This window comes from Sturnira hondurensis, unplaced genomic scaffold, assembly GCF_014824575.4.
Source record: "Sturnira hondurensis isolate 20B ecotype Veracruz unplaced genomic scaffold, ASM1482457v3 Scaffold0015509, whole genome shotgun sequence".
In the NCBI taxonomy this organism is placed as follows: domain Eukaryota; kingdom Metazoa; phylum Chordata; class Mammalia; order Chiroptera; family Phyllostomidae; genus Sturnira; species Sturnira hondurensis.
This window is the reverse complement of record NW_028088140.1, coordinates 7,817,898-7,844,819: the sequence shown is the minus strand read 5'-3', so window position 1 is coordinate 7,844,819 and position 26,922 is coordinate 7,817,898. Positions and strand designations below refer to the sequence as shown.

Genomic DNA, 26,922 nt, shown 5'->3' with positions numbered 1-26,922 from the left:
ACAAGAGGTGAAAGGGGGTTCAGGATCAGGACATGAGGCTGGAGGCCTGCGATCAGCTCACTTGGTGCACATTAGTGCAGCACCCCAACACTCTGGGTCTATCACCCCACATGACAAGCACAGCTGGAGACCCCAAGGGAAATCGACATTTGGATGTGGACCTAGGTGTTAGAGGACAGGAGCAACCGGAGGGAGCCTGCTTGTGAACTCAGGGGTCTCCCTCTCTTCTTTGGATCCCCTCCCTGGCCCCCGCCCATGCGGTGTCTGTGCTCTGAGGCTGAGTCCAGGTCTCCTGACAGCCTCTTCTCAAGTCTAATTCTCTCTGAACCAGGCTCTCAGGGACAGTGTGTTCCCTGCTGTTATTGCTGTCTTCCACACCCCCCACCCCACCCTCACACTGCAAGGAACAATTTAGAGTTCTCTGATGCAATATTTTTTGTTTTTAAGTAATGGTACTTTAAAATTATAAGCACTACATGTTTGTACAGAAAGTGTGGAAAATAAATCAGCTTCACTGTTGGCTCCTGGCTGTTGAGGGGGCCTCAGACCTGTAATGAACACAAAAGTCATGCTAACAGGTGCCAGGACCCCTCTGGTGCCTCTTCAGCTTCCACTCCCTCCAGAGGCTTCCTCCAGCCACTGTTTGGTACTCAGTTCTTAGGCAGAACAGGAGTCACTCCTGTGCCAGGTACCCCATGAATAGAGAGAGTCCCTTTTACAGGAGGAGTCTGAATTCAGATACAGAGCCCAAGACTCTGAAAGAGATTCCTACTGTATTGGCTTGGGGGTCAGTGAGGGAATCACAGAACAGCAGCATGAAACTCACTGTCTTAAAGTAAAAATTCTGTTTTACCACCATGAGTACAGGAGCTCACATCTTCTTCCTGCCCCGTGGAGGTACTACCACAGAATAACGTCTTGTTATGGGGTGTTGCATGTCTCCGAGGGAGATGTTTGTGACAACATCTGTGCATGGGGTGTGGGTGTGCAGAGATGCAGAGATGCAGAGATGCAGAGACTGCCGGCTCACAAGGCGGCCTAGTCCTGCCTGGGCAGGTGGAACCCTAGGCCGGCAACACCTGGCTGTGAGCTTTCTTCCTTCGCCCCAGCTTGTCGTACAACTATAATTTTCTATAATATGTGTGGCATGATGTGGTAAAGGTTGGGGAGCACTGTTCTGTACAATGATTCTCAACGTAGGTTCAAGAAGAGGATGAAGGCTGCATTCAAGACACATTCCCAGGGTCACTTGAATGGCTTTTATAGGCAGGCTGATTTTGGAGATTATATCTTGCTCAGCCCTTGATTCTGTGCATATTTCTCACAGGTGCTCGTTAGGCTGACTCTGGCTCTTCCAGTGCTGGAAGAGCTCACTACTACACAAGGACTCACACATAGACAGCTCGAAACTTAAGAAAACCCTTCTTTCTATCGAACTAGAAGCAGCCATCTTATAAACTCCACACTTGATCCAATTCTGTCCTTTGCACCCCATGGAGCAAGTTTGCATCGTGTCATGAGAAGGTAGTGCAGAAACCCATATACAACTCCATGCCCTGCATCAGTTTCCCCTATTGTTAATATCTGACATCTGTGTGGTGCACTAGCTACAATCAATGAACAAATACTGATACATTAATATTAAGGAGACTCTATACTTTAGGCAGATTGCTGTACTTTTAACCTAATGTTCTCTGTCCGTTCCAGGGTTCCATCTAAAATACCACTTTGCATTTAGTCCTCACGTCCCCTTAAGCTTCTTCCTCGAGGCTCCAACAGCTTCTCAGGCTTCTTCCACCCTGCCTTTTTTGTTTTTGTTTTTTGATGACCTGACAGTTTTGAGGAATACTGGTCAGGTATATTGTAGGATGCTTTTTTTTGAGGGAGTGGGGAATTTGTTTTTCTCTTGAGAAGATTAGGGTTCTAGGTTTGGGAAGAAGACCACTGAGGTAAAGTACCACTTTTATCAAATTCTACCAATGGTACATTCTGTCAACGTTATTTAGACTGCTGCTGCTGACCTGGATCACCTGGCTGAGGCAGTGTTTGTGTGGCTTTTCCCTCTCCGTGCTGTGATCGTTGGAAACCAGTTGTCAGGCACAGCTGGTGCTTACAGAATGGGAGATGTGCTCCTCCCCCTCCAGGGTGGAGTGTCTATGTAATTTGTTAGAAAGTCTTCTGCATGCGAGGTGTGTGTCTTCTCCCCTGTGTATATCTTTATTAAGTCATTTATTTACATCAGTATAGGCTCATGAATATTTATTTTATGCTTTGAGTTAGAATCCAATATTACATTATTTTGTTGCTAAAATTGTTCCAGCTTTGGCCCTTGGGAGCCCTTTCAGTTGGCTCATGTGCCTTTTTGACACACTCTCATCAGTCTTGGGTTTTAGGGTTTTGTGGGGGTTTTGAGCACTTCTTTACTTTCTGTCACTACAAGATGCTCCAGACTCATCTGGTGCATTTCCTGCCCCAGTCCTAGGATTGATTATTTCTCCAAGGAGCCTTCGTTCCTCTTCCTGGAGAATGGAATCAGAAACCAAGATATGAGTGCTAAGTTTGCTTCTTTCTACTAGGCTATTACATCCTCTATGACCTTTCAGCAGACAGAACAAAGAAACCTCTGCACACACCCACACTCAAGCACTAGCCGTTATATATCTATAACTCTTTTTGTACGTAGCCATCTACATTAAGTTAAACATGAGTTCTTGCTGATGTCTCCAACTCTAATTCATTATCTCATGGTAATATTGATGCTGACCTTGATTAACTATAATTTTCCACACCAACAGTGAGGAACCTGGTTTCTACCATCCGCCATCCATTTATTAATTGTTTGATCCCAGTATACATGCCTGGCAGTACCAGAAGTGTTAACTTCTCAGAAGTTTTATTTTCTTTTTCAGATGAAATATTCTCAGCTTCTTTAATCATTTTAGGCTCCACACCATCTTGTGCATCCTCCATTGAGTCCACGGTTTTCCTATTTCACGAGAAAGGAGCAAAAATCTATCTCCCTTTTACAAACGAGGAAAGTGAGGGGGGATTCCAGACCTGAGTCTACTTCAGAGTCCATATCAATGAGCATCATTTTATGCCACATTGCTGCTAGAGGAATCTTTCTGAAATACTGCTCTGTGTATGTAACTCCAAACCTTGCAAACTGGCAGTGGTTTGCTGTTGTCCATAAGCTAGAGACCATGTATCTTACCTTAGCTTTGAGTGCCTTCCACAGTCCAGTGTTCACTGTCCTCCAGTTCAACCAGCAGGAGCAGTGAAGACCCCTAGAGTATGCAGACACTGTTGTTTTGCCTAATAAACATGCCTGCTACCCTTTTCCCAATACAGCCTAGAGCAAGCCATGCCCCTTCTAAACAGCTCCCCCTCCCCTGCCATATTCTCTTGGGCAGACTGCATTCACAGTGGTCTCTTCCTTCCTTGTTGACACTCATTCTCTATGGCATTTAGTCTGGATTATGTTTTGTTAATGTGCTTTTTGGTTTCCCCCCCAAAAAACTATCCCCAAATCATCCTCAGTGCCAGCTTGTCATTATTGATGCTCCTGAATTTTAATCTCCACTAACTTATTTGATGAGAAGGTAGGACTCACTGAGATTTGCCATTGCAGTATTTGCTCAGATAGCTTAGTTGTCCATCCAATACACAAACAAATCCTGTATGTAGTGCACATTAGTAATGCAATTGGTTTGATCTGAGGCTATGGCCCATGCTCTATGCAGCCACCTCTCCGTCAGATCATATCCCTATTCTACAAGGTCAAGATGGACTGTTCTAAATAGCCCACATCACTACGGCTCTAGGTGATATTATGTTGAATTATTGTACCCTGTTCCTATATAAATGCAGCCAGTGTACCAAGTTTTACAGGCGTGGGTCTGGTACCAGCTGTGTCTCAGCTTTGGATAAATGTTGTTCAGTTTGCTGAGAGAAGGCTGGAAGAAGGAGATCCCTGGGTTCTGCTTCAAACAGCGGCACCTAGATTCAAGCTGCAGGCTGTTTTTGCTAAACTTTAGTCATTTCAGTGCTAACTTCATGATGTACAGCTAACTTTTTGCTGTATCTACATAATACTCACACAGGTTTTTTTAACTTAAAAGTTCATTCTACATAGTAACAACCACAAAATTCAGGTTTAATGTGCTGTAGTTTTCAAATGGACATGAAAATAAATGCATGACCATTAGATAACTGTTCTCTCTGTACTATACACCATCATGCCCCATGCCCTCACTGTGTGCTCGCCGCCCTTTAAGACACACTGCTCTGCTGTTTTCATCTCTCCCCTCCACCTCCTTCTAGATGTGAGATCTCTTCTGATCAGGCCATTGGCATTCAGGCTGGGTGCCAATATTCTAGTGGGTCCCACTAAGGGACCTCTAAAGCCCCTTGGAGGGCAAAAGCATTCCCAGACAAGACTATGGGCATTTTCTTCTCTTTAGCAGGAGCAGCTCAGCTTTGATCTCTTCCAAAGTCCAAAACTTCTCGCTAAGATTTTATTTGAAGAAAGGGTTATACGGACTTTTAAAATAAGTTTGAAAGCCATAGGACAAGTTAATCTAGGATAAACACTGCTAGAAAGGTCATTTGTTGGGGTATTCACTCAGCCAGTCATTCACAGGTTCATCCAGCACTTCTTTGAGTCTCTCTTAGCCCATCCTAGCTCTGAGGTCAGGAGAGCTGGCTTCACGTGTATATTGCTTACTGTTATGAAGCAAAAGAAATAGGTGAGTAGCTTGAGGTGAAATCATACCAAGTCCTATTCCAATTCTCTTCCACCTGATCCAGGTTGGGAAACCTTTGGTTCAAGCTGAGAAGCCACCTACTAAGACCAAGAACCTCAGAATGACCCGATTATTGGATAAGGTGGGAAGCGATGCTTAGTGTCTTTTCTCTAGGAGAGGATGAGGGCAGGTAGGTGGCTAGGGTAGTTTTGAGAGGCATTTTTGGTCAAATTGGCCTAACATGATGAGCACATTCTATCGACACTGCCATGCCTTATCTCCATATGACATTAACTGTTGCTGTTTATTGATAGACTACCTCTTTCCTAATTAATTAATCAATTAATTAGTGTGGGATTAGGGAGGAATCCAAGTGAGTAGGTCAAGTGAATAATGGAAAGTGGGAGCTTATGTTGCATCAAGGCAAATTTGCAGAGAGAATTTTGCCCTGTTAGGGTTGTAAGATATCGGAATGGTGATGGTAATGACTAACACTTATGGAATATTCTACCTAGATCACCTCATTTGCCCCACAAAAAGTATGAGAGAGATTCCATTGTGGTCCCTGCATCAGTGATGAGATACTGAAGCTTAGATAAAGAGTGTAATCTGCTTAAGGCCTGCAGCGAATAAGTGGAGCAGGGATTCAACCCCAGAGGCCAAACTGCTTTACCTCTCTGCTTTTCCCCCCAAGAACTTTAAAAAATAAATTCAGGCCTGGATTTGGTTCAGGCCAGTCCTTGCTGTGGGGAAGATGCTGGGAGAAATGACTCCCTGAGACATTTTCTTGCCTGAAGCTTCTGTAACTTTTCTTTCTCCTTCTATAGACTACAAACACCAACATTACTTCACTCCCTCTTGTGGATACCAAGGGGAAGAAAAACATGGTTAATTTCCCATGCATCAGCCACAAAATCCTGCTAAAACCACCTCTGCTGTATAAAGTGAGTGCTGGGCAGTGGACATGACCCTGAGCAGGCAGGTGAAAAACTTGATTTCAGCCCAGTATGGTGGGAAAAGCATAATATCAGCTGAAGAGTTGGGTTTTAGTCCTGTTCTCATTCTTCACGATGATTGTAAACTTCAGCAAATAAGTCACTGAATTTCTTTTATCTATGAAATGGGCTCTCTATAGACTTGTCATGAGGATTCATTGAAGAAAATAAAAATGAAGTGTCTAGGATAAATGATAGAAGCATACAAAATGTTTTTTATGGTTTTGCCCCCCTCCGATGCTCCCCCCTTTTTTTTTGAGTAAGTACCAAATGAGATAATGTGAGACAGTATTAAGTTAAAGAGGTGTTAAACACATCTAAGTTCAAGTGTTTGTGCCTTTGGGCAAGTCATCTTATCTAGTCAGGAACTGACGTTTTCAAAAGCAGGAGTAAAATATTTTTTCTTAAAATACTGCACACTGTAATGTATGTGGGTCTCACAGAGAATGAGTCAGATATATTCTTTGAGAAAAAGACTGAGAAAACCTACTGCCTCATGGTCACCATTTCTTCCCAGAGAACAAGGAGTAGAGTTTGGCTGGATGTGAGTGTTCTTGATCAGGTAAATGGTTTAGGACACTCAGGAGAAGACTAAGGAGTCCTTTATTGCAAATTCCTTTCCCTGACAGGAGAATCAAATTCACAGTGAGAAGTTGGCCTCTGAGGACAAGGCTCCTGGAATGCCTTTCCTTTCAAGCATTAATACCCAAGATCCCAAGTCCACGGAGAAACCACAGAGCAAGCACAAGGTGCCTCTGACAGCGGCAGGTATGCCTTTGGGGGAGTAGCAGGGTGTGGTGGGAGTGGTTATAGGTGGTTGGGTGTAAGGAGCTGAGCTGAGCTGGAGAAGGCTAAACTGCCAGGTGTTGGAGTAAATGAATTAAGGCAACAAGCCAAAATAAAAGCAGTAGTCAAGTCTTTCATGACTTCCTGTGATGGTGCAAGCAGAGGGCTAAATAGGAGAAAACACTGACTCCTCACTGTTCCTTCCTCACTCCCCCACCCCTGCTGTGAACTGGCACCAGGCCAGGGTCAAAAGTTTCAGCACAGTTAGAGGGAATAGCTCACTGCCTGGGGAGCCTGACCAGGCTCCTGAGGTGAGGGGGAAGGGCTGGGAGTGGAAAAACTGAGTACTGAGTCAGAGTGGGAGAAAATGTCTTGAACTTTCCACCCTCCTTTTGGTAAAGAGATCTTGGCAGAAGTACCTGCAGAGGCCTCTGAACAGAGGCTCCTGGGTAGGTATGTATAAAACCATGGCCAGCCTAGGGAACCTGAGCCCTTGACCGCAACTCTTCAGACTTTAATGCATTAGCTGTACACCGAGGATGGTGTGGGGAGGGCAGCTTCCCCTGTGATGCCTACCAGGTAAAGCCTTTGTAATCGCCTCTGGTCAGGCCTAGAAGATCACAAATAGGTTTTTGTCCAGGAGCATTCTCCTCACAAAGTTCAGAGATTCAGAACCTACTAGGTAGGGTCCAAAAGAGAAAAACCCAGCTCCACCAAGCACCTACCGTGCCCCAACACTATCTGATGCTCAGAGCTGTTCTCCTACATCTTTGAAATTGGCTGTCCATCTTCTCTTAAACATCCCAGGAACTGCCCACTAGGAGGTATTTTAGTTCTTAGCTAGTTCTGCCTTTATAAAGCTGGCTGATAAACGTCTCACTGCTCTTTTAGGCCTTGGTTCTTCTGGGCAAAGAACATGCCTTATTTAGTTTACACATGACTGCCCTTTGGATACATGAAGACACACACAGGTGTCTACCCCATAAGCCTTTTTATTTCTCCCTGGCTATTCCTCCTCCAACTCTTTAGCAGTTTGTCAAATAACATGGGTCCCCTGGTTCTCTCCAATCCTGGTTTCCCTCCTCTCAGCACTCTCCAGTTTATCTACATCTGTCTTAAAGTTTGAATCCCACCCCACCCACCCCCAGACCACACGCCAGATGCATGATGTGATTGGGCCAGGGTGGAGTAGAGAAGAGCTAACACACAGTCTTTCCTTGTAGCCTAAGGGACTCAGTGGCTCAGCTGGAAATATCTCCTGGGCCTTGAAAGTCACATTTATGTTACCTGAAGTAAGTTACTTACCTGAAGTTACCTTATGTTGACCCCTGAAGACATGATAGCTTTCAGACCCTCTCAGGATAAACTGTTTCTGTAGCCCAATTCCACACTAATTTGGGCAACTGCTGCCTTAACTTCATACTCTTGTTGACACTGAGTTTACCTCTGAATTTTTCACCATTTGAAATCGGTTGAAACAAGCTGTGCTGCAATGCATAGCTCTTTGGGGACTGAATTCTCCCTCTCACGTCCTTTGTGTTTTTCTCCTGTGTTGTTCAAATCAATATGATGCCTTTCTCTGTATTACGGTTCCACCCTGTGAGACTCAGGATGCATAGTCTTTAGTAAGCCCCCCAGTTGAGGAAAGGTCTGACAGGCTCATGAACTGTAAGGGCTGTCATCATCCCCACCCTGGGCAGATCCTGTGTTGCCTTGACTTAACTGACAACTACACTGTTTTTCACTCAGAGGCCTTAAGGTGTTTTAGGAACCAGCTGTCTTCTTACGAGCAAAGTGAAATCCTGGGCTACGCAGAGCTGTGGTTCCTAGGGCTTGAAGCCAAGAAGTTCCATGTTGCTTCTGAGAAATTCAGCAAGACAAGTTTTGATGATGAACATGGCTCCTATATGAAGGTAATGGGAAAGTAGGTCACGGAAATTGGGGGACTGGGAACAAGAAAGTCTGGAAAGGAAAAAAATGCGGAGTATTTTACAGCATTTGATGCTGATGTATCTGGGACTAGGCATCCTGAAGTATTCTAGTACGTGCTAAACCAAAGAAATGCCATGTTTATAAATCAGAAAACATATAATTAATATTCAAACTACTCTGCTAACAGAACATGATTTTCCCCAAGAGTACTTGGGGTAACAAGTATCCTGGGGCAAGTCCCACAGGCTCTTCTGCGCAGCCCTGCACCTATTGGATGAAGACAGACGATGGAGTGAGATGCAGTCTCCTCAGTATTCCCTCTCTCACTCTCTCTTTTTTTTGGTCTCTTCCACACAAGCCCACATGTGGACCTTTTTTTAAAATTTTATAGTAAATGTCATTTCCCACACAGACAAAACAAACAAACAAAAATGCTTTTGCCACTATAGTGCCTGGTGCTTAACTTCCTTCAGTTTTCCAAAGATGTATCCCAGTGAGGACTTTTTCTCTTCTTCCATCTGTGTCTCTGGAACTTCCCAAGACAGGGCCTCTTTCCAGCCTGAAGGTGAAATGTGGACAGTGGAAGGTGTCCCTTTTGCTTCAGGAAGCACTTTCCACCCCAGAGGCTGTCCAGATGAGTGACGATGCTTGGCCCATTAGGCTGGCGAGCTGGTAGGACTGTCCTCCTCGGAACATTTCCTCTGGGAGTCAGGTCTGGGAGACAGGATTGGTCTTTGATGGCTTCACAGAAGAGGCAGATTGTTTTAATAGCGTTTAAGGCTGTGTTTTCTGAGCTTTACTATGCACACAAGTCACCTGGGAACTTTATGAATTTGAATTCTTATCCAGCAGGTGAGAGGCGTGGCCTGAGATTTTTGCCATACTTTAAAAAATATGTATTTTATTGATTATGCAGTTGTCCCTTTCCCCTCCTTTATTCTCCTCCACCCCGCACACCCCCTCCCACCCACATTCCCTACCACCCCTTAGTTCATGTTCATGGGTTGTGCATGTAAGTTCTTTGGCTTCTCCATTTCCTGTACTATTCCTAATCTCCTCCTATTTATTTTAAATAGACAGTTTATACTACTCATTCCCTGTACCTTTCCCCGGATTCCTCCTCTCCTGTTCCCGACTGATAACCCTCCATGTGATCTCCATTTCTGTGATTCTGTCCTAGTTCCTGTCCTAGTTGTTTGCATAATTTGTTTTTAGTTTCCGTTGTTGATAGTTGTGAGTTTGATGTCATTTTACTGTTCACATTTTTGATCTTCTTCTTTTTCTCAGATAAGTCCTTTTAACATTTCATATACAATAAGGGCTTGGTGATGATAAACTCCTTTAACTTGACCTTATCTGAAAAGCACTTTATCTGCTCTTCCATTCTAAATGACAGCTTTGCTGAATACAGTAACCTTGGATGAAGGTCCTTGACTTTCATGACTTTGAATACTTCTTCCAGTCCCTTCTTGCCTGTAAGGGTTCTTTTGAGAAATCAGCTGATAATATCATGGGAATTCCTTTGTATGTAGGTAACTGTCTCCTTTCCTCATGCTGCTTTTAAGATTCTTTCCTTCTCTTTCATCTTGGGTAATGTAATTATGATGTGCCTTGGTGTGTGCTTCCTTGGGTCCAACTTCTCTGGGACTCGCTGAGCTTCCTGGACTTCCTGGAGGTCTATTTCCTTTGCCAGATTGGGGAATTTATTCTTCATTATTTTTTCAAATAAGTTTTCAATTTCTTCTCTTCCCCTTCTCCTTCTGGCACCCATATAATTCAGATGTTGGAACATTTAAAGTTGTCCCAGAGGTTCCTAAGCCTCTCCTCATTTTTTTTTTTTTTGATTTCTTGTTTCTTCATTCTGCTCTGATCGAATGTTTATTTTTTCCTTCTGCTCCAAACTGTTGATTTGAGTCCTGGTTTCCTTGTCACTGTTGATTCCCTGTACATTTTCCTTTGTTTCACTTTCATAGTCTTCACTTTCTCCTGTATTTTGTGACCATACTCAACCAATTCTGTGAGCACCCCAATTGCCAGTGGTTTTTTAAAAAGATTTTATTTATTTATCTTTAGAGGGGAAGAGAAGGAGATAGGGAGAGAAATATCAATGTATGGTTGCCTCTCATGCATCCCCTGCTGGGAACTGGCCTGCAACCCAGGCATGTGTCCTGACTGGGAATCGAACTGCAGGTTTGCAGGCCCTTGCTCAATCCACTGAGCTACCGCAGACAGGGCCAGATTGCCAGTGTTTTGAACTGTGCATCTGATAAATTGGCTGTCTTTTTGTAGCTTAGCTATATTTTTTCTGGAGCTTTGATCTTTTCTTTCATTTGGGCCATTTTTTAAAATCTTAGAGCACCTGTTAAGTAGTAAGGAATGGAGCCTCAGATATTTGCCAAGGCAGAGCAACCCATGTTGCTGTGCTATGGTGCTGTATGTGGGGGAGCAGTCCAAGAGGGAACAGTGTGGCCTGCTCAGCTCTCTGCCAGCTTCCAGTCCCCTCTGTGGCTACTCACAAGCAAAGTGGGCCCTTCTGGTGCTGATTCCTGGGTGGGTGGGTTTGTATTCATTCTAGGACCCATGGGTCTCTCCAATGGACTCTCCTGTGAGGCTGGGAATTTCTCCTGTCACCTCAAGCCCCACAGGTTTTATAGCCAGAGGTTTAGAGGTTTTATTTCCCTGAGCAGGAACCCTGGGTTGCGTGGTTCATCTCAGTCTATCTTCATGGAAATGTGGGACTACCCACTTTTCCAGTCACTGCCTTGCCCACCCTGGGTCCTCCAGATACCACCTTGCTGTGCATCCTCTTTGCCCCGGCTGCCTGTCTCTGACCCTTCTGCTAGTCTGGGTGAATGTTTCTTGTTTAACTCCTTGGTTGTTGGATTTCCATATAGTTTAATTTTTCTGGCAGTTCTGGTTGGTTTTTTGTTTTTAAATTTGTTGTTGTCCTTCTTTTGGTTTTGTGAGGAGGCATAGTATATCCACCTATGCCTCCATCTTTGATTTTTGCCTTTCTAAAAAGCTTCCAGGTGGTGCCCATGCTTCTGGCCCTCATACCACACTTAGAGAAGCAAGGATTTAGAGTTTCTGGCACACATCCTCTTTCTAGAGCCCCAGTTCTCAATGCTTTTAGGTCAAGGATCCCTTTGGGAATCTGATAAAAGCTATAAATCCTCATCTTAGAAAAGGTACCATACACAGACACAAAATTTCAATGGGGGTCGGGGGATCTTTAACGGTTCTTTGGTTAAGAATCTTCAATAAAAACTTTACCACTGTTTCAGCCAGCATTCCTCAAATTCTCCCTTGCCTCCTCTCCTCCTCCTCTTCATCTGGGCCTAGAATCTCTGAGAAATTCTCCGGGGATGTCAGGACTACATTTAAGTTAATTCACTGGAACTCAGTTCCTCAATCTCAAGTCTTAGAGAACTGTTTTAGTAGTGGGGAGAGTGATACATGTGGTTTCTGTATGCTTGAAATCTCTATCCTTTATGCATTCCAGTGCATACAAATATACAATGCTCATAGCAAATTCCCAAACAGGCAACACAACTACATTCTTATATTTATTCTTTCAGCAAATGTTAACTGGGTAGCTATTTATTGAGAACTTATTATACGTCTAGGCATCTACTAGACTCTGGAAATATTAAGGTAACTACAGAAAAGTATGACCTGGTCCTTAATTCAATCAATGTCCAAGTTGAGGTGTGAGCAAATAATTGCAGTACCTTTAAGCCTGTGGCATGCAGAAGATATGCACAAATGCCAGAGAAGCACATGTAGCTTTGCACCAACATACACAAGACCTATGCCTTGTTCTTTTTCCATATATGCAAAGTCATGCATGTTCATGGCTTGATTCCTCCTAGAAGAACAGATCCCCACCACACAATTGCAAATATATTCTGAGGACTTGTACATAAACACTTCTTCTTCATCTCTCCTAAATATATGAGTGTGACACTAGAGATCACAGATTCTTACACATGGAAGGCCTAAGAGATCATCTTATCTGGAACCTTCAGTTGCAGATGAAGGCGCTGAAGCTCAGAGTACATAAGTGGCTTGTCAGAAGCCACCTAGAAAAGTTTTTAAATTGATAATTCCCTGTTGCTTTGACTAAAGAGTTGCTCCCTAGTTTCCAGCACATGGAGGGACATGAATAATTCTGGCTCTTGAAAAATATTTCTTTTTTTAGTTGAGAAAGGTCTAAGCTTTGTACTGCTAACTCCAAAATAGAGTTAAATCTGGAATAGTCAAGAGGAGAACCAGATCTGATTAGGAAGAGGCAGAGCAGACACAGACTTCTCTGACTGATGGAGACACGGCAGGTGTCAGAAACAGCTTACCCCAAACTGAAGCTACTGCTCTTTCCAAAGACCATCCAATGGTCTTTGCTTTGCCTGACACAGATGAAACCTGTGGGACTTTCCCTGGTTCCACATGGGTAACGTGGGATCCGGGCAACAACCTAACCATGGCAGTAGCGATGAGATGAGGGTGGGAGTTGCACTAGTGCCCAGTGCAGGTCAGAAAGTTCCTCCCAGGAGTCAGCCATGAGTTGGGAATGGGTATCCAAAGACCACAGCACCAGGGGAGCCTCAGAGCCTATGGCTCTGCTCCTTAGCTTCTGCCTGGCTTCCGCAGGTCCTGCATGACCACATTGCCTACCGCTACGAGGTTCTGGAGATGATTGGGAAAGGGTCCTTTGGACAAGTGGCCAAGTGCTTGGATCACAAAAACAATGAGTTGGTGGCCTTGAAAATCATCAGGAACAAGAAGAGGTGTGGTGGGTAGTAACTGCACAGGCTATAGAGGAGGGACTGCATGACTGGCCCCTCTATCACACCACCTTTCCCAACTCTACCTTTTCCTCTGATCTTTTCCTCTTTCTGCACCTATCGGATTCCATGGTGGGGTGAAGGGGAGGCGAAGGTATGTAATGTTTAGTGCTTTCTGCCTTGCTAGAGTCAAGGGGAGGGGCTGAGGAAATGGGCTACTGCTGCTGTATGATATGACACCATGTCTTCTGTCCCCATTCTTCACCCTCCCTGCCACTCCCCAAACACTTCAGATTTCACCGCCAGGCCCTGGTGGAGCTGAAGATCCTGGAAGCTCTCAGAAGGAAGGACAAGAACAACACCTACAATGTGGTACACATGAAGGACTTTTTCTACTTCCGCAATCACCTCTGCATCACCTTTGAACTCCTGGGGTCAGCTGCTTTTTCTTTTTAACTCATTTTCTTTTGAAAAGTGGCTTAAGGTGACAGATGAGGAACTTTAAGATCAAAACACTAGATTTTTCTGGATGTAAACATTTAGTGACTAGAATGGAAACAATGGCCACTTTGTTATGGAGAAAGCCCCAGAACATGGAGACTGGGTCCAAAGCTGCCCATGTCACCCTGCCCCTCCATCATGCCTGTCCCTGTGCCTGAGCCTGAGCACACACAGGATGTGTCGTCAGGTGATGGGTGCTGAAATGGGTGATGTAACCCAAACAAGGCCTTTGCCCCTAAGAGCAAAACTGAAACACGTTGGAAAGGACTATTCTTTGCTACCCTTTTCCCACTCACTCACTGGCTTTACAACCCTGTGGTACAGAGGTTGGAACCCAGGGAAGCAGGCAGCTGGCTGCTCAGAGTGGCGAATGAGCTTTGATTTTGTGCAAATAAGGACAGGACCACATTTTTTGGTAAGAGAGCAGAACCTGACTAAAATAGATTGGCAGCACCTGGAGCTGATAGTGTGTGCTAATTGCAAGGGCAGCCTAATTTGATTACTTTTCTCTCTGATGAAATATAAATAAAACCAGAAACCCAGAATGCATTTAGAAAAGGAGAATAACTAGAAGTGAGCTCTCAAAAGCCCAGTGTTATTGGCTTTACTGAGCTCACAGCTTAGTGTTTCCATGACACCATCGCTGGTGGTGAAATTCTAGGAACTGGCTAAATTTGAATCAGGAGTGTAGTTGTCACTCTGCTCACCATCTCTGGTGATCACAAAACCACCACTTCCCAGAGGAAAGTTATCTTCCTTGTGACAACATGGACAACCCAGGCTGCCTTTCTTTGGCTATGAATCAAGTACACAGTTAGCATGTCATTGTATTTCAAAGTGCTCAGAGAAGTCAGGGGGAGTAGGTGTGTGGAGGGAAAAACCAAAACCGAGAGAGGATGGAGAGTTGCTCACACAGCTCGTCACGATGAGGCAAGAGCCAAGTCTTAAATCTCCACTGTGCCCATCAAGAATGGATGGCTTCCTAAATAAAACAAAGTTAGATACAGTTTAGGGATAAAGAGATTTAGGAGAAACCAGAAAAGGTCGATAAAGAGTCATTTCTGGTCTGCATCCTATCCCTCTTCTCCTTATCTTACAGTGTGTACAGAGGTCCTAAGATGGCAGCCTACTAATAAGTTTTTCTTGTTAAAATGTTTTATGTTCATTTCCAACATTTATAAGTCAGAATTCATATAACATGGAAGGTTTTTCTATAGTATTTCAGGCTTCTGCTTGTCTAGAAAATTTGGGGAAATCTGGCAAGAGTGAGGTCTCATTTCTGCAAGGTGACAGATGGGACCAAGCCGTCAGGCTTGGCATAGAGAGGGTAGGGTGTCTCGGTTTTACTTCAGCCCCATCTGTCCACATGCTTGTTCCCTTACCTGCTGGGAACATTTAGGCAGCCTTTTTAGGTCTGGGCAGAAGTGGTTTCTGGATTAAATAACTGGTGGGCTTCCTGGATCCCTCCCAAGGGCCTGAAGAACTATGAATATTTTAGAAGTTTGGTCCAACCTCTCAACAACCACAGCATGAAGAAGTGATTAAATGACTTAGTCACATAAGAAGTGAGGGGACATTTAGGAGGCCAGCACAGTTGAACACCACCCCAAAGCCATCATAGATCAATGGGAACATTGAGTTTATAGGACACCAAAAACTGTCTCCCTGTCTGACACTTGCCTACTATCAGAGGGAAACCAGATGACCCTTGGGGTTGTTTGCAGGTTTAAACTCAGCATTATACTTTTTTACACTGATACACATCACCTTCTTTCTTTCCCAGAATCAATTTGTATGAGTTAATGAAGAATAATAGCTTTCAAGGCTTCAGTCTCTCAGTAGTTCGGCGCTTTACACTCTCTGTTTTGAAGTGTTTGCAGATGCTTTCTGTAGAGAAAATCATTCACTGTGATCTCAAGCCTGTGAGTACAACCTCTGTCCTGCAAGGGGAGCTGGCTTCCATCCTCAGAAACTGCTTACCCCATTCCATTCCCCTGTGGTAACTAGACAGTGTCATGGCCAGGGCCCCAGGGTGGAAGCCAAACTGTCAGGCTGTGTAAATCAAATGAGATGCAGTAAAGACTAAGAGATGATTTGAGGACAATGAAGAAAGACATGGGATCATTGAGGCAGACAAGAACAGGAAGGTCTGGGGGCTTACCTACTGAAGGCATAAGGGTGTGCAGAGATGTGTCACTCAGGAGACGGGGTCACTGCTGTATTAAATCCCCACTGTACCCACTCTGCTCTGAATTGGTCCTAGGGTCCAACAAATCTCTGAGTACTTCTTCTACTCCAAATGGATGTGCCCTTACCTCATGTCCTGCTAGTATTCTATACTTAGCTCTGTTACTGCACTGATTTTGCTCATTTATTTGTACCCCCACTGAACTGCAAGCTCCCTCAAGCCAGGAACCATGCCTTCTCACCATTTTATTTTCAGGACTTAACAAGGAACCTGACAATAGCAATGGTAGGCAATAGGTAGGCAAAAGCTTGTTAGATGAGTTGATGACTGCAAATATGAGCAATATAGGGAGGTGCCTAGAGAAAAGATATAAAAGTGTAAAAATATGGGGTCAGGAGCTGATTCCAAATCAACCTGACTCCCACAGATGTTTAAATATCCCTTAACTTTTCCTCATTCCTTTCTCCACACACGCAAGAATTGGTTAATTTTTTTAAAAAACTGTAACTTGCTGGGTAAATTTGGGGTATTTTGACAATTAAAGATTGTCTAGATAGAGATTTTCTGTCTGGACTGAAGAGTAGCCTCACAAGAAAATTGTGGCTGGTGGCATACTGATTCATTCTCCACATCCAAGTTCTTAATCTTTAGCTCTGAAGCTCCAAAGGGTCACAATAACCATGGCCTTTGGGCTTAGGGGACTGACTCTCACCAAGGAATTTCACAAGAAACCTGGCAGCCAAAAAATGAGGTAATAGGTTTCCTTGAGAAATAGGTCAAGTAGATTGGAATGTACACTTCTGTAGTAGGGAAGTAGACATATAACCACGAGTGGGTTTGATTAACGTGGGTTCAAGAATCAAAGTTGTTCTTATGAACTTAATGGTCAGTATCAATGAGCTGTGATGCCTGATGCATCTATGCTCACTCCAGAGTGAGTGAATTCTGCCAATAAATCGGGAAGTACTACCCATTGGGTTAAAAAAATTCAGTCTTTTAAGACTTGGTGAAATACTCTTTAGGAAAGGTACGTGAGACTAAATTTGTACTTTCTTAGTTTATGGTGCCAGAGCTTTTAGGCCAGGCCTGCTATGCTATATTGAGAATGTTAAGGGGCTCAGTAAACCATTAGTTCATCTGATACTCATAAAAATCAACTCATCTGATATTGAGGTCCTTGAAAACACAATTGGTACTTTAATCTTCCAGCCCTAGGTGGCACGCTCTCATGCTTAGGGAGAGGAGTCCAGGAGCTCTGCCTCTTTATCCATGACACTACTGGAACTCCTGTCTTTGATTTTCCCCAAATCCAGCATAAGAATCACAAATTCCAATAAAATCATTGCCCACCCCCCGCTTTTTGGGTCTTCTTCTGTTATAGCTTCATGTTGATTTGGCACTTAATGGATACGTTAAATTCTGTCAGTGATGATCTAAGGCCTTATGTACGTAAGGCATAGGACCAGGTGCCAAGGAGATAAAAATAAACCCACAATCTATACAGGGAAAGGGACAAAATATCTGCAAAAGACATACTGTAAGGTAGAAAATTCTGGATCCAAATAAGAGGTACAGACCACAAGTCAAATGGGAAGTCAAAGGGAGGTTAAAAAATGAGATTTGGAGAAGGTATGGGAGGAGTCCACCGTGAGGTAGTTGAATTTCCGACTGAGTCCTAGAGGATGGCAGACATTTAGAACAATAGAGGGCCTAGAGAGACATTATTAAAATGTGACTTGTATCTTTCTTCTTCTCTTTAGGAAAATATAGTGTTATACCAGAAGGGCCAAGTCTCTGTTAAAGTTATTGACTTTGGATCAAGCTGTTATGAGCATGAGAAAAGTAAGCCCCATTCTGGTCTCTTTGTCTGAATTTCCCTACTGAGATTCCTTTCCCTTACAGGGACAAGTACTTCATACATGAGGTCACTTGGGTTCAATCTGGGCTCAGTCGCAATAGTTGTTCGTATGATTCTGCACAAGGGGCTTCACTTGTCTGTGCCTGAATTTCCTTCTCTATAAAATGAGAAGGTTGGACTCAAATACTTCAAGGGCCTTTGCAGATCTCATATTCTGTGGATTTGGAATCACCTTAGAGCATTGGGCCCCAAAACTAACCAGATGTGCATCAGAATCATGTGTGGCCTCTGGAAAATTATAGCTTCCAGAGGCCCACCTCCAAAGTACTGAATCTAGTTTTTCTGGGGGAGTACCCGAGAGTCTACAAGTAGCCATTCTGAAATTTGGGGTTCATAGCCCTGGGCTCTCTGAGCTTTATACTTTCTTCTACCAAGTTCACTGTTGAGAACGTGTACCATTCCACAAACATTTATTGAATATCTGCTATGTGTCAGTCACTGTCCTGGGTACCAGGAACAAAGAACTTAACATTTCCTGTCCTCAGGTCGTTCACAGTCGAATGGAAGGCACAGAAAGATAAAAAGATAACATGACTATTGGATGGATCTTTTCAAATATTCTCAGCACCACTTTTCAAGACATATGTCCTTTACCTTTTAAGTATGGATCCCATGAAAAATTCCAGCTAGAAAACAATATGCCTCTTACAAAGGACCTGTATGCTAATTCGTCCTGCATAGAAAAGCTGTGTAACCTCTCAGTTACCATTTATCATGGCTAGCAGGATGCTCAGAATCAAGTTTATAATGATTTTATCCTTGGTTTTTGATAGTCGTTTCCCCCTTTGTATGTTTCTCTTTCCATTTTGTTTAACTGTGAGACAGTATGGAGTGTAGATGCTAGACTTGAATTGCCTGAGTTCAAATCCCAGCTCTGCTGCTAATAACTGAGTGATCTTGACAGTTTAATCAATCTCTGTATGCTTTTGGTTTTCTGATTTCAAAATGAGGACAATAATAGTGCCCACTTCATAGGGTTGTTGTAAGGATTAAAGGAGTTCATCTCTATAAAACACTTGGAATAGTGGCTGGCACATATTAAGCATAATGTAAGTATCTATTATATCCAGTTTTTAAAACTACCCTGTATACATGTACTTTAATTACAAAATGCTTCAAATCCATTTTTTGGAAGCAGGCAGGACATGAAAGTAATTTTATTAAATTTTTCTTTTGTTTTTAATTACAAATTTATTACATCCTTACTAGAACTAAGTCAAATAGAGAAGAGATTACAGAATTCTTGCCCTGCTCTTCCCCATCCAGGGAGTCACTAATAATAGCATGTGGAAACAAGTAAACCATCCTATTTCTCTGACCCCAGTCTCCTCACCTGTAAAATCTAGGCTTCCTACCATGTCATCTTCTGTACAGCCTCTCTTCTGGGATTCCCTTGAGGTTTCCTTTTCCATACTTTACATTATACAACACGTGCACATAATGTATTGAGTATACATTTCTAAATTATGCTTTTTGCATGCTTCTTTTCTATTTCTCACATGACTCCTCCCTTGCCAAGTCACAATACTTTCAGAAGATGTCTACCCCAAATTAATCTGACAGTTTGGAAATTAGCTTTATATTAGTCTTATGTTTCTTTTTTTAAAGCTTAGCTGACTAAAATTTATTTCCCTAGAACAATGCCTATTTTAAGTTCTTTATTGCTAAACTGAGGATAATAACACCTCCATTATAATTGGTTTGCTGTAAAATGGAGACAAACTCATAGATAGAGAGCTGGATGACAGCCATTGGGGGCAGGTTTGGGGGTGGAAGGATGGCACAAGAAAGGAAAAGGACTCATGGACATGGACAACAGTGTGGTGTTTGCAGGAGGGAGAGGGGTACAAGGCAGTTAAATGGTAATGGAAAAGATACAAGAAAAAATTAAAAAAATAATTGGTTTGCTGTAAGGATTTGATGAGTTTAGACACAAGATGTGATTCCTGAGTGCTGCTCAGTTGTACTTTGGCTCCCTGCTAAACCCCTTACAGTGAGAAGGTGTAGGGAGTCGTAATGATGGTTCACCCTCACCTGAGAAGGCATCCTGGAGAAGAATGCTCTGGGGAGGAGAACGTTATCCTCTGTGAGGTTTCTCTTTCTTTTCTGCGCAGTGTACACATATATCCAAAGCCGGTTCTACCGATCCCCAGAGGTGATCCTGGGCCACCCCTATAATATGGCCATTGACATGTGGAGCCTGGGCTGTATCCTGGCGGAGCTGTACATGGGCTACCCTCTGTTCCCTGGGGAAAATGAAGTGGAGCAGCTGGCCTGCATCATGGAGGTGAGGAAGGGCCTGGTTGCTCTACTTGGGGGCCCAGGACAGCTAGCTTCCACTCTCAGAAGTTGGATTGCATCAGACTTGATGTAGGGCAGGGGCCTGCATACTTTTTGTTTTGGAGATGTTCCCTAAAAGTTTTTTTGAAATTGTGTATCCCCTTTTACACTTTTAAGTTGACATCTAACATTTTTATTTATAAATAATTGCAAGATATGTAATTTGCAGTATATTGTGGAGTAACATTTAAAAATAAAACTGTTATACCAGTTTTTCAAATATATTCAAAGAATCTAAAACAAGAGTGACATGACAACTATTAAAATCTATGTGTTGTGCAGTTACTAGTCACGCATTATCCTAGTATCTCCTGGGAAGAATATCTCCTGATAAAAAGACACATCATGTGATTATTTATTATACCTGTTATTCTTTCATTTAAAGGTGCCTTTTAAAAAGATTTATTTATTTCTGTTTTAGAGAGAGGGGAAGGACAGAGAGGGAGAGAAACATCAATATGAGAGAGATACATTGATTTTTTAAAAAATATATTTTATTGATTATACCATTACAGTTGTTCTATTCCCCCCTTTCAATCCCCTCCACCCGCACCCTCCCTCCCCCACCATTCTCCCCCCCTTAGTTTATAACCACGTGTCTCAAGTTCTTTGGATTCTGATTTTCCCCCACTATTCTCGCCCTCCCCCCTATCTATTTTCTACCTACCATCTATGCTATTTTCTGTGCCTTCTCCCCCCTTCTCCCCCTCCCACCCCCCTGTTTCTAACCTTCCATGTGTTCTTCATATCTATGGTTCCACTCCTGATCTAGCTGTCCTCTTGGTTTGCTTTTGTTTTAGGTGTGGTTGTTAATAACTGTGTGTTTGCTGTCCTTTCACTGTTCATATTTTTCATCTTCTTTTTCTTATATAAGTCCCTTTAGCATTTCATATAATAAGGGCTTGGTGATGATGAACTCCTTGAACTTGACCTTATCTGAGAAGCACTTTATCTGTCCTTCCATTCTAAATGAAAGTTTTGCTGGATAAAGCAATCTTGGCTGTAGGTCTTTGGATTTCATGACTTGGAATACTTCTTTCCAGCCCCTTCTTGCCTGTAAGGTCTCTTTTGAGAAATCTGCTGACAGTCTGATGGGTACTCCTTTGTAGGTGACTGTCCCCTTATCCCTTGATGCTTCTAGGATTCTCTCCTTCATTTTGGTCTTGGCTAATGTAATTATGATGTGCCTTGGTGTGTTGCTTCTTGGGTCCAACTTCTTTGGCACTCTCTGAGCTTCCTGGATTTCCTGGAAGTCTATTTCCTTTGTCAGACTGGGAAAGTTCTCCTTTATTATTTGTTCAAATATGCTTTCCACTCGTGGCTGTTTCTTTCCCCCTTCTGGTACCCCTATAATTCGGATGCTGGGACGTTTAAAGATGTCCTGGAGGTTCCTAAGCCTCTCCTCATTTTGTTGAATTCTCATTTCTTCATTCCTTTCTGGTGGGATGTTTTGTTCTTCCTTCTGGTCCATTCCATTGATTTGAGTCCCTGTTTCCTTTCCATCACTATTGGTTTCCTGTGCATCTCCCTTCATTTCAATTAGTTTAGCCTTCATATGTGCCTCTAATTTGTAACTTTGTTCCTCTAATTTGTGACTATGTTCCTCTAATTTGTGACTATAATCTACCAGTTCTGTGAGCATCCTGATAAATAGTGTCCTGAATTGTGCTTCTGAGAGGCTGGCAATTTCTCGGTCGCTTAGAGTTATTGGCTCTGGGACTTTGAGTTCTTGCGCCATCTTTCGGGTTGTTCGTGCCTGTTCCATAGCAGGATCAGAGCCCTAAAGTGTTCACTACAACAGGGCAACTCAGTCGCTGGGTTGTGACGTTGTAGGTGGGGGCGGGGTCAAAGAGGGACAATGGCTCTCACTGGTATTGCAGGGCAACTAAGTCGCTGGGTTGTGACATTGTATGTGGGGGCGGGGTCAAAGAGGGACTATGGCGTCCTGTCCGCCGCCTGCTGCCACGGCCCTCACCGGTGCCACAGTTGCTGCCGTCACCGGGCCCACTCTTTTCGTCCCACTGCACGAGAGTGTGCCACCGCCGTCAGCCCTCGCCCCCTGGGGCCTGTGTGGTCTGTCTCACTGTGCGCAAATATGCGCCCGAGGTCTGCCCCGCACCCCGACTGGTTCCGGTCTGCCTGCGCGCCTGGGTCGGGGGCCCTGTCCTGCCCAACCCTGCTCGCTGCTGGCTCTGCCCCTCTTACCATCGCCGTTGAATGGTTAGATGTAGTCGGACTTCTGTATAATTCAATTTTCTGTCCTTTGGTTGTGTCTTTGTTTCTCCAAACCTTTGTTGTATTCAAACTTGGTTGTGGGAGAAGGCACAGTGTTTCCACCTATGCCTCCATCTTGTTGGAAGATACATTGATTACTTGCCTCCAGCATGCACCCCTACTGGGTACAGAACCCATAACCCCAGCATGTGCCCTGACTGAGAGTGACTTTTAGTTTTGCAGGATGACACCCAACCAACTGAGCCACATTGGTCAGGACAAGGCCTTTTGTTATGGAGTGAAATTAGATAAAACAGGAGAAAAATAACCCCAAGAAGGAGAAAATTTCACATTTCAGAAATTTTCCAGTAAAGAAAATATTTTGACTCTGAAGAAAAATGGATCATTATCTATCTATCCATCTATCTATCTATCTATCTATCTGGCTAGCTAGCTATCATCTATCTTTTTTCTTTCTACCTATCTATACCAAATCTCTACTTTCTAGATTGCCTCAAAGTTACAGATGGTCAGAGACACACACACACAAACCCTTGAGAATCATTAAATATAGTTTCATTTCATAGTTGAAACTAAGAATAAAGTTAAGTAAGGTTGCTCACTGTAAAATATAGGTATGTTGAAATGAACACTAGAGTGAGAATCAGTAAATCTGGAGTCTGATCCAGATCTTTCTCTTTGGCAACTTACTGTCCTGCTCTGGATATCTAGAAAATGAAAGGATTAACATAGATGGCTTCCAAAGTTGATGGTGGTGGATTATTTCATAAAGTATCTTTACCTCTTCCTGCTTCCAATACCAAGCAGGATGAGGAGTATGGGGTCTGGATTGAGGGCCTTACTGCCCCAGATTCAGCTTCCTCCTGAGTTCAGTGTCAGTGATGTTGAAGAGCAGAAGGGCAGGGTCTGCATGGTGGCTGGGAACCCAGCTACAAGTGTAGGGAACTCAGGGTGATTCATGCCTGTGATTTTTTTTTATCTCTGTGCAACCTGTAGAGGGCAGGTAAACAAGTAGGTGCTACACTTTTCTTTTCAAGTAGGTATTTTGTCATAGGGTGGTTTGATGCCCATCTGGTAATTTCCATCTCCTCTTCCTTTCTGCTCTCCCCAGTGCTCCCAGCCAGAATGTGATATTCCTTAGTTCAGGGTTGTCAGCGTGTATACTGCTTTATTCATTCTGACAATGAGATCTGGCTACCATTAAAAGTGCCTACCTCTAGTTGGTGCTGATGCCTGTTTAGAGTTACATGACTGGTGTTGATGCTCAGCATGCTGTAACAGCCCTGGATTAGGAGTCAAAAGACCCAGGTGCTGGGTCTGCTTTGCCACTGACTTGATATCACAATATCCCTGGGTCCTTATCTGAAGAAGGCAAAGTCTGACCAAAGTCCCATTCAGCTCTAATGGTCTTTGAACATGTGACTCCACAAGAGTAAAGCGACTGCATTTTACTTGTTGAAGGTGCTGGGCCTGCCACCAACCCGCTTCATTCAGACAGCCTCCAGGAGACAGACATTCTTCGGTAAGTTCCCAGGTCTAACTCTTTATCCTGTTGTGGTGGATGAGGTGCCACAGGCCGTGAAGACACCTCCCATTCCTCAAACCCCATTGAATGTTCTTCTCCTGGCCCCATCCCAAAGGATAAGCTATGATTAGGGTGCCTTTCCCCCCCCCAAAAGTAAAATGATTCTGAGAAGTGGTATCAGGTAGCATGATGGAGAGGGACAGGGGCATCACATTGGGCATGAGGTCTTGGCAGTGAAAATATGCAGGAACATGAAAATGACCAAGTTTCTGCTTAGGAGGTCTGTCGGCTGATCTGGAAAACTTAGATATTATAACTATGCCCTCTCCTATAGTTCTTGCCTCTCCAAGCAGGTGGCCCCCTCACACTATACAATGTGCAGGGAAATCAAAGATTTCCTTTTCAGGAACAGTGGAAGGTTTCATTGCTATAGTCTGTCATTAATGGAGCATTATTCTTTCCTGCTTAAATTCTCTTATTCCTCCAGAACCTTACCATCCTGGGTTCATTGGAATTTTGGAATAAGACAGATAAAACAAGGGCTGGCAGAACAGTTGCTATGGGTATATTATGGCTTGCTGATTATGTATGGGACATCTGTCTAGTGACTGTGGGGATGAGCCTCATCCACAGTCCCATGCTGCCCCTCATCACAGTTCCCAGGCTCTGGCTTTTATTATCCTCTGTCTTTCTAGTTAAGTGGCATTGTATAAGATGAACAGCTGGATCAATGAGGTCTAACTTAGACAGGGATGCTTCCAGTGCACTATGTACCAGAAAGATGAAGTCAGTCCCATATTTAAAATCTCTTTGAAGAACCACAAGAAGCTAAAGTAGAAAAAAAGTCATAGTGGCCCAAAGGTCAGGCAAGTGGAACAAAGCCAGACATGAGGGAAAGGGAACTCCACAGATATCCAAATGGCATTTCTGATCAGCCATTTTTGTTTGGTTAGTTCACAGGCTCATACTGGCTGTGGAATCCCAGTCATTTCTAACCATACTGCTCCTTATGTTTTACCCCAGAGTGGCCTGAAAATGTAAGACAAGTCACTTAATTTCTCTCCAAACTTGCCCAATTTATAGGAGACTCAAAAACACCCTCATGGGGGATCCTCCTAGTCAAGGAGCTTCAGTCATGTTGGTGGTCAGCCAATATGCACTGGTTCTGCCACATGAGGGTTAAAATGTACACCATTTATGTACCATGTGACAAAATGCCACAGCCTTGAGTCCCTGCCTCAGCCACAGGCTGCCGGACCCCATTGCTAGGCCTCCTTGGACTCCCTATGATTTAGAAACTAAGTTTAAGGACTGGCAAGTACCTGGCAAGGATCCTCCATGATCCTACTTCACTGCCAAGACTGTCATCCACCCTGATTAGTCATAACATTGCCATTCCAGTGGTTATGTCTTGTAAATATCACCTTGTTTGTACTCATGGCTGGAGCTTTAAAGACCTTGCCTCTGATGAGGGTCAGTGTCCTGGTAGTCTTCTCATGGTGCCCACAAATGAACTAACTCTTCTTCCAGAGCAGCCTGATGGCGGGCAGGGGATCTGGCTAACTGGCTGCTATAACTTACTCATGGGGCAATGGAACTGATCTTTTGACCCCAAACTGGTCTTTTGGATTTCAAAGAATTTAGTGCAAGAAAAGTAGAGATATATGTAAGTGTTCTCCCCATATTAGACAAAGACATTGTGGGAAGAACCACATTTTGAGCTTAAACACTAAACTCAGGAGATAGTATGTGGGTGGAGATGGAAAGGAAAGGAATATAGGGCATCTTCATGAGAGGGTACCAAAGACATATGGATACCCATTTTATAGGGTATCCAATTTTTACCATCAGCATTAGGCTTTAGAGTGATGATGTGGTCTTGGTAGCAATACCTACAGATCTTCACTTCCTGCATCCTCTTCAGTGTTTCCCAAACTTTATCTGATTATAAGAATCACTTGGGTACTTGGCAATATGTTAATTCCTACAGTCCTCCTGTATAACATGTGATATAGTAGGTTTGAGATGGGACTCAGCAGTCTATATTTTTAACAACAGCTCTCTGTGCTTCTTGTGATAATGTAAGTTTGGGACACACTGTGTCCACTTCAGTTATTGGCTCCCTTCTTCAGGTCTGGGTTGCCAACAGCTCAACTCCAAGGCACTCCTCATAAATACCACTATGAGTAATTAGAAGTAAAGTGGTGTTGCCTTAAATGATACCTAGGCGCTTCAAGCAGCACAAAGGAGATGGAGGGAATAGTCGGAAAACATTAGAGGGGCGAGAAGACTTGTACAAGTAAATCAATGATTTTAGGAGCTATGTCCCTTATGAACCTGTGAGCCTGGTTCTCCTTTGGTCATTTGTAAAAAGATCAACATATAAGGTAGGGGTGGGGCCACTGGTGTCAGTCAAAAGGGGAAATGGGGATGTGCATGAATTCACAGGACCTATACCTCTGCTATGCTTCTAACCCTTATCCATATAAATACATAGATACAGATACATATGTCTATATATACACACACACATATGCACCTTCACAGTCTCCAGCAGAAACTCAGTTAGAGCAGATGTTCTTTTGAAAGCCCTGAAAATGGCATTGATGACAAAAATAATGGAAGCACTTCTGCACCTACCAGAAGGTCTATTACATGAATCCCACTGAGTTTTTGAGAGAATTCAGTTTAATGTATAAATCATGTGTGTGTGTGTGTGTGTGTGTGTGTGCGCGCGTGTACATATCTACCCATTTACATTCAGATTTCCAAGATGTAAGTGTAAGTGGTCAACTGTCTTGAATATATACACGGAAATCTAGGTGTCCAAATGCATGGCCTTACCTTCACAGCACTGCACACAACATCCTTGGGAAGCCTTTGGAGCTATCTTCAGGGCTTCTTATCAAGCATGACCAATTTTACATTTGTTGAGGGCTATAGCTGGTAAAAATGACTGAAGAAAGTCACTTC

The 26,922-nt window shown here is 43.5% G+C and overlaps 1 protein-coding gene across 1 annotated transcript in view; it reads left to right on the top strand.

The window, feature by feature from the left end:
• The first annotated feature begins 857 nt into the window (after window positions 1–857).
• The window catches only part of DYRK4 (dual specificity tyrosine phosphorylation regulated kinase 4), a 31,107-nt gene continuing 5,042 nt past the window's right edge, over window positions 858–26,922 (top strand). The window contains exons 1-12 of the mRNA XM_037064627.1: window positions 858–897; window positions 1,708–1,856; window positions 4,810–4,887; window positions 5,573–5,689; window positions 6,370–6,508; window positions 8,276–8,439; window positions 13,109–13,245; window positions 13,536–13,676; window positions 15,527–15,665; window positions 17,692–17,773; window positions 19,964–20,136; window positions 23,886–23,946. Coding sequence (XP_036920522.1) covers window positions 858–897; window positions 1,708–1,856; window positions 4,810–4,887; window positions 5,573–5,689; window positions 6,370–6,508; window positions 8,276–8,439; window positions 13,109–13,245; window positions 13,536–13,676; window positions 15,527–15,665; window positions 17,692–17,773; window positions 19,964–20,136; window positions 23,886–23,946 — 1,420 coding nt within the window. The remainder of the gene's footprint in view (window positions 898–1,707; window positions 1,857–4,809; window positions 4,888–5,572; window positions 5,690–6,369; window positions 6,509–8,275; window positions 8,440–13,108; window positions 13,246–13,535; window positions 13,677–15,526; window positions 15,666–17,691; window positions 17,774–19,963; window positions 20,137–23,885; window positions 23,947–26,922) is intronic.